The following is a 19,821-nucleotide window of genomic DNA, read 5'->3' on the forward strand; positions in this document are numbered from 1 at the left end:
AAACAAAGGAAATCACAATACCTCCTGGCGGAGGTAATTAGTACATAAGTAGCCTGGCTAGTTCCTTTTCCCCCTTTTTACTTTACCTCCACCAAGAGGTATTGCAATCACTTTGCTTTGTTTGTTTGTTAGCAAGATAACTCAAAAAATTATGGACGGATTTTCATGAAATTTTCAGGAAATGTTGATATTGACATAATTTGTACGTCTCCCATTGAGAGTTTTGTACATTTAAAGATGCAAATAAATACATTTTAAAACAAGAAAAGCACTGAGAGTGCAGACCTCCACCAACACAGATCCCCCCTCCGCAATCACCACCAAAATTTCATGTCTTCCTTGTGCCAGTATTAACATTTCCTGAAAAGTTCATGAAAATCCATCCATAACTTTTTGAGTTATCTTGCTAACAAACAAACAAACAAACAAACAAACAAACAAACAAACAAACAAAGCAAAGCAAAGTGATCACAATACCTCCTGGTGGAGGTAAAGATGATGACTTGATTCATTTTGTTTGCTTCTCTGTCTACCAAACAGTCAAATTCACTTTCTGAAATGAGTCACAACTGTTTTTGTTTGTTTGTTTGTTATTTAAATGAATTGCAGTCATGTACATAACCCTCCAGACCGGTAGAGGGCAGTGATGCCGCCTGGAAGTGAAGACCTGCTCAGTTTGACCCTTTGGTTGGATTACACACCAAAATAACCACAACCGAGTCACACAAATATGACACAAATGACGGGGACATGAATGTAAACGAATTACAACACGAGGATGACACGTAGAAATTAACGTTTGTTATGTTGTGATGAGTGTTGAACCTTTGCGGCTGCCGTATTTATACCGGAAGTGAATTCTTCGCTTTTTCCGGTTGATTCTCATCAGATCCTTTACAAACAATAGAAGTGTGTCCCACACGTTTGACTCCACAGAAGTCTACCACACTGCACTGATAAACTGTGGGATAGTCCCTGGTTTCCGGCTTCAGTGACGGGAAGGTTCGCAGCACCCTGAAGCTTTGTATAAGCTAAAGCAGCTAACAGGAAGCTAACAGAAAGCTAAAGAAGCTAACAGGAAGCTAACGTCCACGGAGCTTTTCCCTCTAAAAGATGAACTACTCCGACTATGACTCTGACGGATACTCCTCTAATGAAGACGCAGACTATGTCCCCTCAGGTGAGAACACACACACACACACACACACACACACACACACACACACACACACACACACACATTATCCAGCCGGAGGACCACACCGGAGCTAAATGCTACATGACAGACTTCTAAGGACGTAAACACACCTTAAAGTTCTAACATCTGCTCATCTAAACCAGGGTTCTCAAACTCCTGTTCTTTAGGTTCCACATTCAGACTGATCTGATCTGCAGTAAAAGAAGAACAGAAGAGCTTACAAATAATGACAATGCAGATTTTTGTCTGTTTTAGTGCCAAAAAACCCCATTAAATGACGAAAATACTTTCTTTCATAAACTGTCCAAACAAAAAAGATGTGAAGAACCTGAAAAAACAGACATTTCTTCAGTAAAATCAGTGTAATTTTCTCAGTCTTCTTCCTCCACTTCTCATTAGTCCATGTGCATTCTGGATCAGATCTCCAAAGACACTAAACACTGAGGAACAGGAAGAAAAGAGTTCAAACTGGACTGAATTTAATACAGACATTTCAGGTTGGACACATTTGTTCAGGTTAGTCACATTTTATTGGTACAGGAGAGTTTGGAAATGGAAATATGTTCACAATTTAATGTTATGTTTTGCACTAAAACAAAGACAAACATTTGTAGTTGTCATTATTTTATAGGCATAGTGTAATATTTTTTTGTTTTTCACATCAAATCAAGAAGAAAATATGGGCTCATTCTTTTTTGTAGGCTATCATGCTGTTATTATTTGACTTGAACCTGAACTAAAATGAGTTCCCCAGCCGTGACTGTGGAATTTTTGCACTTTGCAAATTCATCCCAGGGGCCGGGTTAGAACTTTTGGTGGGCTGCATGTGGCCCTGGGATGCATGTTTGACTCCCCTGTTTTAAACAAACATTTATTGTGATCATTATTGAGCTCAACACAGATAAATCATTGTATTTGTGGCTGGTGTTGGACCGTATCTGTTCCTTTCAGTTGCGCTCACTGTCACATTCCCTCGCTGTGTTTTTGTGTTCAGATGATAACCTGAGTGAAGATGACATTAATGAGTGTGAAAAGGAGGATCCCCTGCATGAAAACGATGACGTGCCACATCCTGACGGCGTCACCAAGAAGAAGAAGACGAAGACAGATATCAGTGTGAGGTGAGGAAGCTGCGCCACAGAGGAGACATTCTGATTTGACATGAGGGAATTCCTTCATTTTCTGCAGTACTTGGATCGACCTACTGCACTATCACAGAACACACACATTACAGCAGGGCTCTCAAACTCCTGTTCTTTCAGGTTCCACATTCAGCCTGATTTGATCTGCAGTGGACCGAACCAGTAAAATAAGAACAGAAGAACCTATAAATAATGACACCTGGTTTGTTACCTCCGCCAAGGAGGTTATGTTTTTGTCTGCGTTGGTTTGTCTGTCTGTCTGTTTGTGTGCGGGATAACTCAAAAAGTTAGACGGATTTGGATGAAAATTTCAGGAGATGTTGATACTGGCTCAAGGAACAAATGATTACATTTTGGTGGTGATCAGGGGTGGGGGGGCCATGGGGGCCCACGGATCTGCCTTGGTGGAGGTCTGTGCTCTCCGAGTGCTTCTAGTTTATTCTGTTCTTATTTTACTGGTTCGGTCCACTGCAGATCAAATCAGACTGAATGTGGAACCTGAAAGAACATGAGTTTGAGAACCCTGCTTTAGAACATCAAGCAGAAAACATCTCGTGTGCATCACATTATTCTAATGGCTTTTGTAAAATATGTAAATGTGTGTGTGTGTGTGTGTATATATATATATATATATATATATATATATATATATATATATATATATATATATATATGTATGTGTGTGTATATGTGTATATATATGTGTATGTGTATATATATATATATATATATATATATATATATATATATATATATATATATATATATATATATATATATATATGTGTGTGTGTATGTATATGTGTGTGTTTGTATATATATATATTTTTTTTTTCAGACCAGACCATGGCTCTGCTGAATGCTGCCCCCTGGTGGACATATGCATCCCACAGTCACATCCAGGCTCATCTACGCTCACTGCTTCTTGAGTGCATTCACATCTTTGACTAAAACTGAGCATTTGTAATTGGATTTAATTAGGGATGTAACCATATGAAAATTTCATATCATGGTTTTTTTGACCAAAATTATCACGCTTATTATTATTGCAGTATTATTGAAATTGAGCTCAAAATGTTTAAAAAGTACTAATACACACACTGAAATAATTTAACCAAGTTGTATTAAAAACAAACCAAAACAAATAAAATAATTGGTACAATGTCCCTTCTGTGTCAGAAACATTCAAATATTAACCCTTAGTGGTCTGAGTCTATTCTGTCTGTTTTTCAGTCCTTTTGATTTGGCCTTTATATACTATAGAAACAAATGTTTACTATACCCATGTTTGGGATCTGTTTTTTCAGCACAACTTCATCTATATCATCTGTCTATTATTTTTTTCACTTTAACCTACTATAAAAACACAAAAGGACAGAAAACAGACAAAAAAATATAAAATCCAATTTGAAAAATGTATATAATTTATTGCATAAATAACACACAGATGTTTAACAAACCTTTTCAACGACTTTAAAAGTGAATATTGGTTCCAAATATTAGGTATAGAAAGTTTAAATTGTAATAAATTAAAACTATACTCAAATATTTGACATAAAAGCAGATCTTTACATAGGGTTTTTTCCCCTAAAAGTGCGTTAATCAAGCACGGTTATCATGAGAATTAGAATTTAAACGGTAATACTAACCGTCTGCAATTTTTACCACTGTTTATCATTATACCGATAATCATTACATCCCTAGATTTAATCAGGATGCTTGTTCATGCAGGTCTGAACTTGACCACAGACACTGGGATGGACTTGTAGTGAATGTGATAGTGTTCTTCTCACGCGCAGCATAAAAACCTCCAATGTTCTACTAATTACTTGTACTTTCTTGTCTTAATTTACCAACGCATTTTTGTCTGCCTTGCGCGTGGGCGTTTAATCATACGGTATTTATCTGGAGTTATTTAAACCCACAGAAAAAGGAAAAAAGGAGTTCTGAAAGTAGAGAAGGAGGAGGGCAAAGCTGAAGACGAAGAAGAGAGTCGACAGCAACAGGAGGAAGAAGAACCCAGTGAACGAGATGATGAAGAAAGACAGAAGAAAAAGGCCGATGACCTTTGGGCCAGTTTCCTGTCGGACGTCGGCTCCAGACCCAAAGACACCGCACAAAAAGTAGGTAACACTGGTGGACAATTTATTAGAAATGATCCCCCTCAGACATGAAATCTGCTGAATGTTCCGTATTTGAATCAGATTAATTGTTAAACTAATGACCACAGTATTGGTTCGCTGCTGTTTTCCAGGTATATGTTAAGGTTTGAGGTTCCTTTATTTCTACCTGTGGGTAGATTTGTTTTGCAGTCGAGGTGATTGCTTTGGCATTACAGCAAGACATACATTGAACGTGTTAGACAGGTGCTGGATCGAGTTTACAGACAGGACGAAAAGTGTTCAGTGTTCCACCACTCATCAGTACAGCAGCATGGATAAGGAAAAGAATAAAAGAAATAAAGAAGATCAAGTAAATAAAAAAAAAAGATGCAATAAAACACAATAAAAACCCAGAGAAGATAAAAACAGTCTGGGATTAAAAAAAAAACAGGATAAGAACATAACATTAAAAAATTAGATGTCATAATAATAATAATAAATAGAGCAAAGAAATAGAATAAATAACTACAATAAGTAATAAGTGCAATGTCACTGTTTCTTCTTGAGCTCAGTGAAGGCGACAGGAACAAAACTGTTTTTATAGACGCTGTGTCCTGAACCTACGGACTAAAAACCTCCAAAGTCCAGAGGAAAGGAGCTGAAATTCAGCTGGTAAAGGATGGGAGTCATTATTCAGAACTGATGGAACCATCCTGTGGACCTGTTTAGTGGACAGGGAGGCGGGACCAGACTGGGACTGACCAATCAGACGACCGGACCATCTGACTGTTTGATTCAGTGAGTTTTTCTGCAGCTGAGGTCTGAGCGAACCACGAAGTTCAAATGGTTCAGTCCATGTGGAAGTGTTCCAGATGGTTCAGTCCATGTGGAAGTGTTCCAGATGGTTCAGTCCATGTGGAAGTGTTCCAGTGTTCTAAGGCAGTGGAGGCGCTGGTGGCCCTGTTTACACACACATCTGCAGTTTTCATTAAAACTCAGTTTTTCATCGATTATAGTCCCAGGGTACTTGTATGTTTGCACTTGCTCTATAGTCTGACCTTTAATGAAAGGGATGGTGTGTTCTTCCACATATATGTTTGTTGAATGAATGAATGTTTTTTTTTACTGTGTCCTGCATATAAACCTGCCCAGCCCTTCCATGGGCTTATAAGACACCAAAAATACAAACCAAAGATCAAATACCAGACACAACAGATATGAACAAAACAATGTACTGACCTATTTAAACAGACACATCTGCCACCTTTTCCAGGCTTTACGAGCAAATAATGCTAATTTATATACATTTGAACTAGGGATGCACCAATACCACTTTTTTCCAGACCGAGTACGAGTACTTCCATTTGAGTACTTGCCGATACTGAGTACCGATACTAGTACTTAATAATCCCATTCCAGTTGTTAGTTCCTTTTGTAAATGTGCTTTATTGTCGTTGTCATTAGTCTGACTGGAACAAAGTGCTGCTACTGACACTTAATGTGTTGGAATGAGCGTTTGTCAATTAATCCACCAGGGGGCGCCGCTCTGAATGAACCATACTGGACAAATACCACGAAATTTGATTTGATTTGATCTATTTCTCCTTTGTGTGAAGCACTTTGGAACATGTTGTTTTAAAAAGTGCTATATAAATAAAGCTTTACTTACTTACAAAGAGGAAAGTTTAATGAAGAAGAAGAAGAAAGTCAGTCATACCAAACCTGTAGATGACAGAGGGAACACTACTGTGATACTAATGCTGCAGCGTTTTCTCTGGTAAGGTTTAAAAGTTTAGCTTCAGCAGGAAGAGAAAAGACAAATAAGTGAGAGGTTTGGTTTGCACTTCCACTGGCGGCGGTCCGCACCGCTCCGTACTCCCGCTGGTATTCTCTGTCTGGGTACTCATCCTCCATCAGCTGGAAAACAGATGAATGTACTCAGAGGACGGACAGAACGCTGCGTCTGTATCTGTGTCTGAACGGTACTGTCAGTCAGCCTTACTCTGATCATTTCTTTGGTTCCATCTCCACACTCTTCACACTCACACACATTCTTCCTCCTCCTCGCACCTGCTGCACTGAACTGGGAATGGCACACAGCCGTAAGTGGTATCGGTGCATTTGTATCGGATGTCCTTTACGAGTACGAGTACACACACTGAGTATCGGAGCCGATGCCTGATACTGGTATCGGTATCGGAGCATCCCTAATTTAAACTAAACAACCATTTCATCTGGTCATCATCATTTGCTCCAGAACAGGTCAGAATTTCAGATAAACATGTCATCAAACACAGAGGCTCTCAGGTCATCATATAAACGACAATACAAAAGAAAATGGGATTCATTTTCCACTTCCCCCAAATGGTTTGTGTCCATTTATAAACAGAAGTGTAGATGTTCCACTGGTAGAACCTGTCCAGTCCATGTATTGTCATGTGCAGACAGTGTTTGCAGTCGATCTGGTCCATCTGACACTAATATTCATCTGGACTTAAACCCATTCTATCGTTAATTCTACAGTTTCCCATTTGGAGTCCAGACTGTATCTGTGAAACTACAACCAGCAGCATTTAGGACTGGATTAGTCTGGACCACAGGCCCACACCTGGTCCACTTTCACTACTTTTGCCGCGTTTCCACTACGTGGAACCAGCTCAACTCGACTGGACTCGATGTTCCTGCAGACCGTTTCCATTACAGGATACTACTGACTTTACAGTACCTGGTCGTCATTGCGATGCGGCGCGTTATTTCCGTGTCGTCTGCTCAGAGTTGCTGATAAACTCGCTCATTGCGTGTTTTCTCGTCTGAATTTTTACGTCGTCCACCAAAGACTGAATCTCCTGGACTGACCATGGTGTAGTTTTGGGCTGTTATCATGTGGATTAATGGACCCACAGATTTACTGTCCAGATTCCAGGTCCTTTTGCGTAATGGAAACGCAAAAAGGCCGAGTCGAGTCGAGCCGGTACCACGCAGTGGAAATGGGGCGTTTTATTCTGGAAGTGTTTGACTGATAGACCAGTGACCTCAGAATCAGAATATGTTATTAATCCCAGGGGGTGGGGCTGCACGATTTTGGCCAAAAACAAAATCCTGATTTTTTTTTTTTCTCCCCCCTTCTTTTCCTTCCTTTATTCCTCGGGCTGGTGGTGGTGGTTTAGTTGTCATGCTGTTTTCATGTGCTACCCACAATGCACCGCACTGCTCCCACTCTGGCATCTGCTGCTGTTTTTGGAGCTGAAGTAAGTGCTGCTGTCTTTGACTGAGTTTACAGACACAAACGGCTTGGTCTGCAGTGGAAACTTCCAGAAACGGAGGAGGAGCCTATGGCAGCCAGGAGACACAAGAGAGATGAAATTCGATTTATTGATTACCCTTTTTTAAATGTCGTCCTAATAAAATATTCTGATTTCAATTTAAAATGGATGAATCGTGCAGCCCTACCAGGAGCATATTATTGGCTGTTCCAGTCACTCCATTCAAGTAGAATAAAAAGTAGCAGGAAAGAAATGATCAATACTACAGAAAAAGAAATATAGATAAATATATACACCGAAAAAAAATATAAATGCAACACTTAAATTTTTGCTCCCATTTTTCATGAGCTGAACTCAAAGATCTAAAACTTTTTCTAAGTACACAAAAGGCCCATTTCTCTCCAATATTGTTCATAAATGTGTCTAAATCTGTGTTAGTGAGCACTTGTTCTTTGCTGAGATAATCCCTCCTCCTCACAGCTGTGGCAGATCCAGATGCTGATTAGACAGCAGGATTATTGCACAGGTGGGCCTTAGGCTGGACACAATAAAAGGAAGGCCACTCTAAAATGGGCACTTTGACTGTACTGGCTGGTCCAGGGGGGTCAGATAAAGCCAGTCAGTATTTGGTGTGAGCACCATTTTCCTCACACAGTCTGCTTCATGAATTCTCTGAAACTCTTTTGCAGATGGCTGATGGTACAGAAATGAACATTCAGTTCACAGGCAGAAGCTCTGCTGGACATTCTTGAAGTCACATGATCAGTACATATTCCCTCCAAACTTGTGACGTCTGTGGCATTGTGCTGTGTGAGAAAAATGCACATTTTAGAGTGGCCTTCCTTTTATTGTGTCCAGCCTAAGGCCCACCTGTGCAATAATCCTGCTGTTGAATCAGCATCTGGATCTGCCACAGCTGTGAGGAGGAGGGATTATCTCAGCAAAGGACAAGTGCTCACTAACACAGATTTATACAGATTTATGAACAATATTTGAGAGAAATAAACCTTGTGTGAACACAGAAAAGTTTTGGATCTTTGAGTTCAGCTCATGAAAAATGGGAGCAACAACAAAAGTGTTGCATTTATATTTTTGTTCAGTGTATATATCTATGAAGCTGTAAATATACAAACATAAATAAATATATAAATGTAATTAAAATGTTCTACTAAGACACAAAAGTAGAACAGCAATTTGTACCATATGTAGTACACAATATATTATCAATATGTTAATTAGGTAAATATACATAAGTGTGTAAACTGTAGCTGTGTGTATTTGTGACTGTGTGGTTGAACCAAAGCTAAGCCTCTTCAGTCCTTGGATGTGGGTCCCATTCATGCACAGACTGAAGCTTGGTCTGACTGTATGAGCCTTCAGGTCTGACTCCTGACACCGCTAACCCCCCGACCTGCTTTTGTCTCAACTCTTTGTCTGTTTCTGTCACAGACGGACTCATCAGTATCGAAGGCCAGCCCTTTGACGACACAAATACAAAGAAAACCAGCAGAACCTGCCAAAGTCACCATCACTAAAGTGTTTGACTTTGCCGGAGAAGAAGTCAGGTAAGGCTCCATCCTCCTCAAGTCATTATAGTCCAGGTTCCACATTCAGACCAGTATGATCTAAAGCGGATCAGAGCCAGGAAAATAAGAACAGAATACCGTCGATAAGGACAAGTACAAATATTTTTCTTTGTTTTAGCGTTAAAAAAGTAAAATTACATGAAACGGTTTACATTAACAAACTATCCTTTCACACAAAAACTGTGAATTTAATTTCCTCCTCTTCAAAAACGCTCAAAAGAGCCCGGACCTCGTCGTTCGTCTACTTGTCGTAGCTTCTCTTTTGGTCCATTTTCCAAATGATCAAAATGCAAAGCTTGTGGAAATGAGAAAAAGAATGAATGAAACCAGTGGCGGGTGAACGGAATGCAGAACACTGTGAGTGTAGTCCACCAGTCAGCTCTGTCCAGCACACAGCCCCGCCCCCAGGGTTTGACAACGTTCAGGGTAACACTCTAAGTTCCTGCAAACATTCCTGCGGTGGCAAAGGGCCAGTGGACTCAAACTGTGATGTGAACACAGTGCAGAGGTGTGGATGTGCACCAGGCCCTGTCCCCATGGGAATACCCAGACCCAGGTCTTCTCCCAGGGTTTCCTCCCAGGTCTTCCTCCCAGGTCTACCTCCAGGTCTGCCTCCCAAGTCCTTCCAGTCTTATCCAACGAAACAGGCTAAGACTTTTCTGGGTTTTTGAACCAGCCGTGTTCCTGCCATTTTACTGCTGTGTTACAGCCACTGTTTGGAAAAAAGCAGTGAAGGGATGGAAATAAATATTTAAATCATCTGTCTGTGGAAATAGAAAGTGTTACATCGTGGACACCTGCAGCTTATAGTCAGGTGCAGCTTGTAGCCCGAAAAGTACAGTATATTGCAGAAAAACACAGACCATTTCTATGCCAACATTGAAATCTATTATCTAAAAGAGACACTGGGAAAAAAGGGTTGTTAGTGATGGGAAAAGAGCAGCTGGCCTGTTCCAGACCAGCGTGTTCCTAAACTGTAACCATAACCTTTAAAGACACTTTAACCACAGGGTTCTCTATCGGCACATCAAGACTATCTGGTAACGAAGAGGTTAGGGCTGGGTACAAAAATCGTTTGGATTGATTTCTTTTTAATTTTGCACCATCGATTAATGGTGGATGAGATCGATTTTTCAGAGCCAGACCATGAGTAAATGACCTGGAAACCGCCGACGCTGAAGCGCGGCCGGCTCCGTCTCACGAGCCCCTCACAGAGTCTGGGAGGTCCTCCAGCCTCAAACTGGAACCCACAGTGCAGAGGAACTGGCCGGTGGAGGTGGGTCGCAGAAGCCAGTCGTTCTAGAAATATTAACTTGGATCACCTGTGGCTGAGGGCGGAGTTAGAGGAATAGTAAAGTGCAAATCACGAAGCTCCGCCCACCCTCCCCCTCCAGTGAGTTTATTGTACCAAGGGCCCAACATGAGTCTGTTTCAGGGGGGCCAATCTTAGCTCCATTTCTGTCATTGACCCTGGTGAAACTGGGTCAGCTGACCAGCTCCATCCAATTTCCCAGAAGTCTCTCCTCCAGGCATCAACCTGAGCCAGTTCTGGGAAATCTAGAATTCTTCTATCTGAACCATCATGCAGTTCCACAGCCTAGTTCAAATATCTGCAGTATTATCAGAACTTGTGCAATAATCAATGCCATTCTACTGTTAAAAATGCCATTTACACCTACATTTGGTACAATTGGAAGAAAATATAGTCTTGCAGTAAAAAAAATGAGAAATACAGTAGAATCAGAAACCCAAAGCTAAATTTTTGTGCACAACATCTGTAAACATATGTGAAGACATGGTAAAAATTTCAAAATGTTCCTAAACTGTCCTCATGGTCATTTGGGTGCTCAAATAAGGAGTATTTTTGTGAAAAATTGAAATCAACCCATTTTCTTCATGTCCTCACATCAACACTTTTTATTAAATGTGGTCTTTTTCAGTAGATTGTTGCATCTGGACCAGAAGAATCCATGTAAAAACATGAGGTGTGTCCATTCATCCATTCTGTCCCAGTGACAGTCTGAAGACAGAGGACATTTGAAGAATGAGCCTTTGGGCCTGATTTCAAGGCCTCATGGACCAAACATGAAGGAGCACACAGTTATTCTGATGCACAGTCTGCTCTGTTCAAGGGGTTTCAGCCCAGATAGTCAGGTTCAGTTTCAGTGTGGACGGAATACCTGAGGACAGACAGCTGCTCAGAGTTGGACCAAAAGCAAATCTGCAAAATTAAAAAAAACATTAATTTTCAAAGGGCTGTATCTGCTAAATTATTACAGATATGACATTCAAATTTGGATGTGTTCGTTTATCTGGTAGATGAACAAGTGTGATTTTTTTCAGAATTTTCTGAGGGGGTCATGTGGGGACCATTGGTTAAATTGCCATGGAATGACCCAATAAAGATGAAGAAGTCGTCTGTTCAGATCCACTGTAGAAACATGGACATGTTTGTGTCTGTTCATTAAACATGGACATGTTTGTGTCTGTTCATTAAACATGGACATGTTTGTGTCTGTTCATTAAACATGGACATGTTTGTGTCTGTTCATTATTTCAGAGCAGATTCATCTGTTTACTGATGAAATGTCAGATTTATTTTCTTTCTAATATTAATATTGATTCTGTGTTGCGTGGCTGCAGTACTCAATCAATTTACAACTCAAAATTGTACTTTGGTGTCACTAATTAATCTGAATCTAACATTAATCTGAATCAGTCCATTAATACTGAATCGAATCACAATTAATCGATTCAGAACCTTATGAATCAAAATTGAATTGATTAAGGAAACTGGCTGTGATACCCAGCCCTAGCAGAGGTAAGCATCATCAGTGGGTCAGGTAAAGGTGCATGTGTGCCCAGTCAGTGCCCGTTTGTTTCTGTTGAATCGTCTTTGGAGGCTGTTGGACTGTTCTCACCACACGGTGCAGGTGAGGCCTGGAAGGCGGTCTAAGAATGAAAGTAAAAACCCTGTCAGTCTAAGGCTGAATCAGGAAGTGGTTCGATTTTGGTTCACTAATGAAATCATGTGGGTCCAGTTCCCCTTCATATAAATGACTACTTTTCCTTGGCCCAGGGTTTCTGTTCCCTCTCAGATCTAACCGGAGCTCAGACAGTAAAGTTCAACTGCCCACAGCGCCACGCCATCCCAGTCAGCCCATCAACTAATAATAATAAGACTTAGGTTTTTGTTCAATGGGTTTTTATTACATATTGAGTCACAGAAAGGCATAATACAGTCATTGTTTTTTGTTTTTTACACCCAAACCCATGAACATTCCCACCCTGTTGCACCATAAAAAAAGAAAAGATAATTGACAATAATAATGATGAAAATAATAATAAATAAATAAATAAGGAACACAGATATTAGTCACAGACTCATATTAATCAGACTGTGGAATAAGTGAGGGATCAACCTCTTTTATGGGATTCAGAACAGGTCAGATACTTATTAAATATAGATATTATTATAGAATAAATATATAACCTAATCAAACAAGTATCATGTAGTCAGACCAGGAGTGTCCGCCTGTCTGTCCATCCATCTGACAGATGGATTCCAGCTGCATGAAAAAAAGAACCATAGAACAAACACACCAGGCAGAATAGATTAGAAGCATAAAAACAGACCTGGACTAAAAAAAAACAAAAAACCTGGATAATTAAACTGTAGGTCCAGATCCAGCAGTACCACATGGACCCATGTTCAGTCCAATAGTGTCTGTGTTTAAACTCAAGAACTGATCTGTTTAATGCACGTCTGAACAGGTCTGAGTCAGTACTGTCACATGAACACATGGACAAACTGACACAAAGAACATTTAAGGTCAAAATACTGAAACTCCTGCTGCGAGACACAGAGACTGAAACTGAACCTGATTTTATTGACCTTATTCAGATGTCTAAAACATGCTGTTCTCATCAGAAATGGATCTGAAATAAAAAACACAGGACTGTAGATCTGATGGAAAACTACAACTGGGATTAATGTTAGATCAAAATGAGGAAATGGTCAGTTTGGATGTACACAAATCTGATGGGACAGAGGGACAGGTGGGGACTGGGACAGGTGGGAACTGGGACAGAGGGACAAACAAACACACATACAAGCGCACACAAACACACACAAATGTTCACAGACACACACAAACCAACATAAACCTTGATACTTGTGTGGTGTCAGGAAGGCCACACCCAGATGTTTACATGTTAGTGGTTGGACTGGTACATGTCCTGGTACTGGTCTAAGGCACAGGTGTCAAACATGCGGCCCGGGGGCCAAATCTGGCCCACCAAAGGGTCCAGTCAGGCCCTGGGATGAATTTGTGAAATACAAAAATTACACTAAAATATGAACAATCCTTTTAGTTCAGGTTCCACATTCAGACCAATTCAATCTCAAGTGGGTCAAATCAGTAAAATACTATCATAATAACATGTAAATAATGACAACTCCAAATATTTTTCTTTGTAAATGTAAATATTTTCATGTATTTACACTAAAGCTAAGTATAATTTTGCATAAAATGTGAATAACCTGAACAAATATGAACTTCTTCAGAGAAATAAGTACAATTTTAATAATATTCTGTCTGTTATTAAATGTTTTGTGTATTTGTAGATCCACTGGGATCTGGAAGTTGTAATGAACATGTGTAAATGATAAACTGATGCAGAATATTGTTAAAATTACACTAATTTTTTTTTCAGTTTGTTCATGTTATTCACATTGTTTGAACGGATAGTTTGTAGATGTGAACCTTTTCATAATGTAAATTTACTTTTTTCACTCTTAAACAGAGAGAAAAGTTTGATGTTGGCATTATTTATATATTATTATGCTATTATTTCACTGGTCCGGCCCACTGCAGATCAAATTTAGCTGAATTTGGAACTGAACTAAAATGAGTTTGACAGCCCTGGTCTCAGTCCTGTCCTTGGTCTTCCATGTTAGTGGTTGGACTGGTACATGTCCTGGTCCTGGTCCAAGTCAGGGACGTCAAACTCATGTTAGTTCAGTTCCACATTAAGCCTAATATGATCTAAAGTGGGCTGGACCAGTAAAATAATATAAATAATAGGATAAGAACTTGAAAAAAAATAAAAAACTTAAAAAAATAAAAAAAGTAAATTCTGTAATGAAAATGTTTACATCTACGAATTGTACTTGAACACAACATGAAACAAAATATGAACAACCTGAAAATTCTTTAGTAAAATAAGTGCAACATTCACAATATTAGGCCTTAGTTTATTGTTTATTCATGTAAAGCACAACTTACAGATCACAGTGGATCTACACATACACTAAACATTTAATAACAAGCAGAATATTATTAAAATTCCACATACCTCTGTAAAGACATTTCTGATATTCACATTTTTTGTAAAAGGCTAGTCTGTAAATGTAAACATTTTTGTGTAATTTGACTTTTTTTACACTGAAACAAAGAGACAAATTTACAGTTTCCATTATTTATAGTTTATTATGATAGTATTTGACTGGTTCTGATCCACTTTAGACTGAGATGACCTAAAATGATTGGAACGTCCTTGATAGTTCATTTCTTCAGTGTAATTTTTGTATTTCACAAATTCATCCCAGGGGCCAGACTGGACCCTTTGGCGGGCCGGATTTGGCCCCCGGGACACATGTTTGACACCTGTGGTCCAAGTCATGTCCTTGGTCTTCCATGAGGCCATAATGACACAAATGTACAGTGTCCCCAGAACCCCAGGAAAAGCTGCTGTTGGTCTGAATGTAGAAGTGTGGACTCTACAGGGGTCAGAGGACGGGGTGGGACCTTCTGGAGCTCAGACTGATCTGTGTGACACCAAACAAACGCCTTCTCCAAACACTGTCTGTCATCATCCACACTGTAATTATGGCTGCATATAATTAGTATCCATAACAGGGACAGAGCTGGTGTTCCCAGAGGAGGGAGCTGTGCATCCCATAATAGTCTGAGCCCAGGGGCCGACGGAGACTGAACACAAACACCAACACAGACAGACCGGTATTCAAGTATTAGTGACACAGACGGACCGGTATTCGAGTATTAGTGACACAGACGGACCGGTATTCAAGTATTAGTGACACAGACGGACCGGTATTCAAGTATTAGTGACACAGACCGACCGGTATTCAAGTATTAGTGACACAGACGGACCGGTACTCAAGTATTAGTGACACAGACGGACCGGTATTCAAGTATTAGTGACACAGACGGACCGGTATTCAAGTATTAGTGACACAGACAGACCGGTATTCAAGTATTAGTGACACAGACGGACCGGTACTCAAGTATTAGTGACACAGACGGACCGGTATTCAAGTATTAGTGACACAGACGGATGGGTACTCAAGTATTAGTGACACAGACAGACCGGTATTCAAGTATTAGTGACACAGACGGACCGGTACTCAAGTATTAGTGACACAGACGGACCGGTATTCAAGTATTAGTGACACAGACCGACCGGTACTCAAGTATTAGTGACACAGACCGACCGGTACTCAACTATTAGTGACACAGACGGACCGGTATTCAAGTATTAGTGACACAGACCGACCGGTACTCAAGTATTAGTGACACAGACCGACCGGTACTCAAGTATTAGTGACACAGACGGACCGGTATTCAAGTATTAGTGACACAGACGGACCGGTATTCGAGTATTAGTGACACAGACCGACCGGTATTCAAGTATTAGTGACACAGACCGACCGGTATTCGAGTATTAGTGACACAGACAGACCGGTATTCGAGTATTAGTGACACAGACGGACCGGTATTCGAGTATTAGTGACACAGACGGACCGGTATTCGAGTATTAGTGACACAGACGGACCGGTACTCATGTATTAGTGACACAGACGGACCGGTATTCAAGTATTAGTGACACAGACGGACCGGTACTCAAGTATTAGTGACACAGATGGACCGGTATTCGAGTATTAGTGACACAGACGGACGGGTATTCAAGTATTAGTGACACAGACGGACCAGTACTCAAGTATTAGTGACACAGACAGACCGGTACTCAAGTATTAGTGACACAGACGGACAGGTATTCAACTATTAGTGACACAGACCGACCGGTGTTCAAGTATTAGTGACACAGACCGACCGATATTCAAGTATTAGTGACACAGACAGACCGGTACTCAAGTATTAGTGACACAGACGGACCGGTACTCAAGTATTAGTGACACAGACCGACCGGTATTCAAGTATTAGTGACACAGACCGACCGGTATTCGAGTATTAGTGACACAGACCGACCGGTATTCGAGTATTAGTGACACAGACGGACCGGTATTCGAGTATTAGTGACACAGACGGACCGGTATTCGAGTATTAGTGACACAGACGGACCGGTATTCGAGTATTAGTGACACAGACGGACCGGTACTCGAGTATTAGTGACACAGACGGACCGGTATTCGAGTATTAGTGACACAGACGGACCGGTATTCAAGTATTAGTGACACAGACGGACCAGTACTCAAGTATTAGTGACACAGACAGACCGGTACTCAAGTATTAGTGACACAGACGGACAGGTATTCAACTATTAGTGACACAGACCGACCGGTGTTCAAGTATTAGTGACACAGACCGACCGATATTCAAGTATTAGTGACACAGACAGACCGGTACTCAAGTATTAGTGACACAGACGGACCGGTACTCAAGTATTAGTGACACAGACCGACCGGTGTTCAAGTATTAGTGACACAGACCGACCGATATTCAAGTATTAGTGACACAGACAGACCGGTATTCAACTATTAGTGACACAGACCGACCGATATTCAAGTATTAGTGACACAGACGGACCGGTATTCAAGTATTAGTGACACAGACAGACCGGTATTCAAGTATTAGTGACACAGACGGACCGGTACTCAAGTATTAGTGACACAGATGGACCGGTATTCGAGTATTAGTGACACAGACGGACGGGTATTCAAGTATTAGTGACACAGACGGACCAGTACTCAAGTATTAGTGACACAGACAGACCGGTACTCAAGTATTAGTGACACAGACGGACAGGTATTCAACTATTAGTGACACAGACCGACCGGTGTTCAAGTATTAGTGACACAGACCGACCGGTGTTCAAGTATTAGTGACACAGACAGACCGGTACTCAAGTATTAGTGACACAGACGGACCGGTACTCAAGTATTAGTGACACAGACCGACCGGTGTTCAAGTATTAGTGACACAGACCGACCGATATTCAAGTATTAGTGACACAGACAGACCGGTATTCAACTATTAGTGACACAGACCGACCGATATTCAAGTATTAGTGACACAGACAGACCGGTATTCAAGTATTAGTGACACAGACGGACCGGTATTCAACTATTAGTGACACAGACCGACCGATATTCAAGTATTAGTGACACAGACAGACCGGTATTCAAGTATTAGTGACACAGACAGACCGGTACTCAAGTATTAGTGACACAGACAGACCGGTACTCAAGTATTAGTGACACAGATGAAGTATTAGAAAATAAGGGAGAGCAGTAAAATAAATGAAAAATGTAAATGTTTAAAGTCAGATTTTTGGTCCTGAGTGAAAGCTGAAATGTGCTGTTTTTTTTCAGTAAACACTGGGATTCCTGAATAAAAACTGATGAGGCTTGGCCAACACCAACTGCACATGACAGATCTAAGAACAACAATCTGATTTTACAAAGAGTGAAATATACAAAGTAGAGCTGAAACCACCGGGCAAGTAACAGTCGATGACTACATTTAGTCGTCGTTAGGGATGTCGTGCACTTTTGTTTAAGGAAAAAAGTTCATTCTCTTGCTGATTTTAAATGTTGTGTATTTAATAGTTTTTGTTGAACAGACTTTGACTGTAAATGTTCAGCACAAAATGCAGGTAGTGATGGAAGTGTGCCGTTGGTCTGATCAGCTGGACAGGCCTGGGTCCAGGGGTGGAGGTGGACCATGTGGTCAGATGAGCTACACAGCTCAGTTTGAATGTTCACTAACTTCACTGAACTACGTCCATCTGTCTTTTACAGTTAGTGTGTGTTTGTGTCTTTGTGTCAGAGTGAACAAAGAAGTGTCATCAGACTCCAGGGAAGCCAAAAGTTTCCTGAAGAGTCAGATTCATCAACAGAAGGAGGACGAAGAGCATTCAGCACACAGCCCACGTCCCCTACCTGGACCTAGGTGAACACACACACACAGCCCACATCCCCTACCTGGCCCTAGGTGAACACACACACACACACAGCCCACGTCCCCTACCTGGACCTAGGTGAACACACACACACACAGCCCACATCCCCTACCTGGACCTAGGTGCACACACACACACACACACACACACACACACAGCCCACGTCCCCTACCTGGACCTAGGTGAACACACACACACAGCCCACATCCCCTACCTGGACCTAGGTGAACACACACACACACACACAGCCCACGTCCCCTACCCAGACCTAGGTGAACACACACACACACAGCCCACATCCCCTACCTGGACCTAGGTGAACACACACACACACAGCCCATGTCCCCTACCCGGACCTAGGTGAACACACACACACACACAGCCCACATCCCCTACCTGGACCTAGGTGAACACACACACACACACACACACAGCCCACATCCCCTTCCTGGACCTAGGTGCTCACACACACACACACAGCCCACATCCCCTTCCTGGACCTAGGTGCTCACACACACACACACAGCCCACGTCCCCTTCCTGGACCTAGGTGCTCACACACACACACACAGCCCACGTCCCCTTCCTGGACCTAGGTGCTCACACACACACACACAGCCCACGTCCCCTACCTGGACCTAGGTGCACACACACACACACACAGCCCACGTCCCCTACCTGGACCTAGGTGCACACACACACACACACAGCCCACGTCCCCTACCTGGACCTAGGTGAACACACACACACACACAGCCCACGTCCCCTACCTGGACCTAGGTGCACACACACACACACAGCCCACGTCCCCTACCTGGACCTAGGTGAACACACACACACACACAGCCCACGTCCCCTACCTGGACCTAGGTGAACACACACACACACACAGCCCACGTCCCCTTCCTGGACCTAGGTGCACACACACACACACACAGCCCACGTCCCCTTCCTGGACCTAGGTGCTCACACACACACACACAGCCCACGTCCCCTACCTGGACCTAGGTGCACACACACACACACACAGCCCACGTCCCCTACCTGGACCTAGGTGCACACACACACACACAGCCCACGTCCCCTACCTGGACCTAGGTGAACACACACACACACACAGCCCACGTCCCCTACCTGGACCTAGGTGCACACACACACACACAGCCCACGTCCCCTACCTGGACCTAGGTGAACACACACACACACAGCCCACGTCCCCTACCTGGACCTAGGTGAACACACACACACACACAGCCCACGTCCCCTACCTGGACCTAGGTGAACACACACACACACAGCCCACGT

At 41.8% G+C, this 19,821-nt stretch overlaps 1 protein-coding gene across 1 annotated transcript; it reads left to right on the plus strand.

Annotated features, from left to right (window-relative positions):
• The first annotated feature begins 866 nt into the window (after positions 1-866).
• On the plus strand, positions 867-18,510 carry LOC115416222 (craniofacial development protein 1-like). The gene is made up of 6 exons (XM_030129967.1): positions 867-1,027; positions 1,059-1,180; positions 2,193-2,319; positions 4,268-4,463; positions 9,155-9,270; positions 18,384-18,510. The coding sequence occupies exons 2-6, from the start codon at positions 1,114-1,116 to the stop codon at positions 18,508-18,510; spliced, it is 633 nt and encodes a 210-aa protein (XP_029985827.1). The 5' UTR covers positions 867-1,027; positions 1,059-1,113.
• The last annotated feature ends 1,311 nt before the right edge of the window (positions 18,511-19,821 follow it).

Source organism: Sphaeramia orbicularis, unplaced genomic scaffold, assembly GCF_902148855.1.
Source record: "Sphaeramia orbicularis unplaced genomic scaffold, fSphaOr1.1, whole genome shotgun sequence".
In the NCBI taxonomy this organism is placed as follows: Eukaryota; Metazoa; Chordata; class Actinopteri; order Kurtiformes; family Apogonidae; genus Sphaeramia; species Sphaeramia orbicularis.

What these genes read in the sequence shown, in the direction of transcription:
- LOC115416222 (XM_030129967.1), top strand. Translation starts at nt 1,114, where the DNA reads ATGAACTACTCCGACTATGACTCTGACGGATACTCCTCTAATGAAGAC. An exon ending in CCAAAGACACCGCACAAAAA is followed by an intron (nt 4,464 to 9,154) that starts GTAGGTAACACT and finishes TTTCTGTCACAG; the next exon opens with ACGGACTCATCAGTATCGAA. An exon ending in TTTGCCGGAGAAGAAGTCAG is followed by an intron (nt 9,271 to 18,383) that starts GTAAGGCTCCAT and finishes TCTTTGTGTCAG; the next exon opens with AGTGAACAAAGAAGTGTCAT.